Source organism: Palaemon carinicauda, chromosome 14 (assembly GCF_036898095.1).
Source record: "Palaemon carinicauda isolate YSFRI2023 chromosome 14, ASM3689809v2, whole genome shotgun sequence".
Classification (NCBI taxonomy): Eukaryota; Metazoa; Arthropoda; class Malacostraca; order Decapoda; family Palaemonidae; genus Palaemon; species Palaemon carinicauda.
This window is the reverse complement of record NC_090738.1, coordinates 100,258,420-100,260,919: the sequence shown is the minus strand read 5'-3', so window position 1 is coordinate 100,260,919 and position 2,500 is coordinate 100,258,420. Positions and strand designations below refer to the sequence as shown.

Below are 2,500 nucleotides of genomic sequence, written 5' to 3'. Positions count from 1 at the left end.
ATAGACCTGAGTACAATCACCGGTGTATCTCTTGACCAGATCAAGTTGGGGCAGTTCTATGCTACGCTCGACTTTGACAGGTACCTCGGGGTCCCACATAAACACTAGGTCGTCGGTGGTGTGTGATAGGCTTTCGATTTTCATATGACACTCTTGCGTGTCATGGGGATACACCTGGAAATTCATGGCACACGACAGCACCAACGTTAGCTTGACCATGTATAGGATGGTGTTATCTTGATAGAGCCAAATATAATGATTGGGAATGGTCATCTCTTGAAACGTGACAGCTTTTGCATTTTTGAAGAAAGAATCTGGTCTCCAGATGTCCTTCAACCAGTTAACAGGGAGCAAACGATACTCGTGCGTCATGTTGTCAGGCAAACGAAGCCTCCAATCCTTCCAACTTTGAGCGAAAAAGATGTCTGCCGCATAAGTCATCGAGCTTTCATCAATCGAGTCCACACTCATGACTGTCACGTGAAAATAAACGGTGGTGGGTTCATTGCCGCCTTTTGGGGGAGCCATCTTGTCATAATCCCTCGGGTTTTCGGGCATGATGTCACTGAACTCCAGGGGACCGTCATTTACGCTCCCTGAGGCAACGCTGTTTTCTGAGACGATCATCAGAAGCAGCAGCGGCAGAGAGAGGAGCTGGCACAGACTCAGAGGAGGAAGACCTCTCCATCTGCCTCGAACAGCCATTATCCAACTGGTCACCTAAGCACGAACGTCAAGAAAACCGTGGCTCCAAAATACAGTTCTAGAAACAAGGCCAAACAAACTTTTGCAATAGCGTAGTCAGTCTCTTGGCCAGCAAAGAAAACCTTTGTGTAGACAACACAAACTGCCTTTAAGGAATCAGCAATTCGAAAAACTGTAATGGGGATGACATGAGGGCTTTTCTTGACGCCACTCTACAATGCATTCGTAAAGAGGAAGTCGTGTTTTCATATTTCATGTATTTTGATTAATTATTGTGGGCTTTCCATTTACTCTGAATTCAGTAGCATATAGGAAGGCCTCTTCATCTGCAGTATATTCTAAAAACTTATAAAAAGAACCTGTCAGATGTGATGCAGGGGGCATGATGATCAAAGTATCAGCAACTAATTACTTTATAAGTATCAGTTTTTCATATATTCTGATAAAAAGAAATAAAAAATATACATTTTATTTACCCTTTTCAAGCTTCCTTGATCAGCTACACATGACCAGACCACACTGGCTCCCTCTTGACGTGAGAGATTAATCCTCGAGCGACCGACGAATCGTGAAAACTCGACCCTCGAGGGTACCCGAATTTCATTTAACTCTTGGATTTCTAAACTGAATCCAAGAGATGCGTGAACGGTGAACAGCGTCTATATTTAGGGTAGATTACTCGACTTTATTATTTTATCTAATTTCAAAGCTTAGTTTTGTACGACTGAGAATTCGAATTCTGATTTTATTGCCACTTTTGGGCACTTCACCCAAATCGACTCCCTGCCCAGGAAGTTGATTAAAATTATATATTCAATTCTGAAAACTTAATTTTTAAAAGAAATTAAGGCTTTACAAATAAAAATAATTCAATGTTTACTTGAAACAAACCAATGCGTAAAAAGACATTGGAACGCCATGTTCGGTGTCTCAAATCGATTATTACCAAGTGATTTTACTTAAAATAAAATGACAAAAGATAACACTGACAGGTATTTCCTACTCTCAACCCCCTACTCTATGGCTATGGGAGTGTAAAGTTATCTAAAATACGATTAAGCATTCAAATTACACTGATACAGAATGACAATCAAGAATACCTTCGTCACTAAATTACGAGTTTTAAATAATTTTGAGTGCCCTTGACGTCAACTCCTAGTGGTTAAAAATTGTTACATAAAAAACATACGATAAGGACATATTAAAGGAAATCTGATTACGGAGTCCTATAAATAATTACAATATCCACCCAGTATATTGAGCATGGCACAGTGGGCCACAGGTTTTAGATGGGTTCGTCACCCCCCCCCCCCCCCCCCCCATTCCACCTAACCCGCCCAAACGCAAGGATGTTTCTGTTGTAATATTTTCTGTGACGTCAAGCGTCTTCCCGTTGCTCTCAATCTTCTTTAAAAATCTTGTTCCAACTTATAAAAGAAATATTCAATGGATAATGAATGAATGTCGAATGTGCAGCAATTCAATCCATTAATGGATGCTTAGACCCAAAGTTTGAAATCCGTTTGTCTTCTAGCGTCCGAACTGAAAACACATTCAAATAAATTCACAGCCAATTTGATATGCAAATCTGAAATACACGTGCCAAAAATTAACCTCGTATTTTAACGCAAAAGCAGGAGCCATTAGTCCAAATTACATTATTTCATTAATGCAAAATGTGGCAACACGTTGAATCATTCAGAATTTAATATCAAAATGTAACTTAATTTGCCAAAAGTTCATTCTTATTTAACATTTAATACGCGAACCACTAAGCAGAAAGTTTGTTTCTGTA

The 2,500-nt window shown here is 39.6% G+C and overlaps 1 protein-coding gene across 1 annotated transcript in view; it reads right to left on the bottom strand.

Annotated features, from left to right (window-relative positions):
* The window catches only part of LOC137652902 (glycine receptor subunit alpha-4-like), a 27,803-nt gene that overhangs the window by 24,613 nt on the left and 690 nt on the right, over window positions 1-2,500 (bottom strand). Inside the window, exon 2 of the mRNA XM_068386299.1 lies at window positions 1-720. This exon is cut by the window's left edge and continues 1,083 nt beyond it. Within this exon, the coding sequence (XP_068242400.1) occupies window positions 1-720 (720 nt within the window). The remainder of the gene's footprint in view (window positions 721-2,500) is intronic.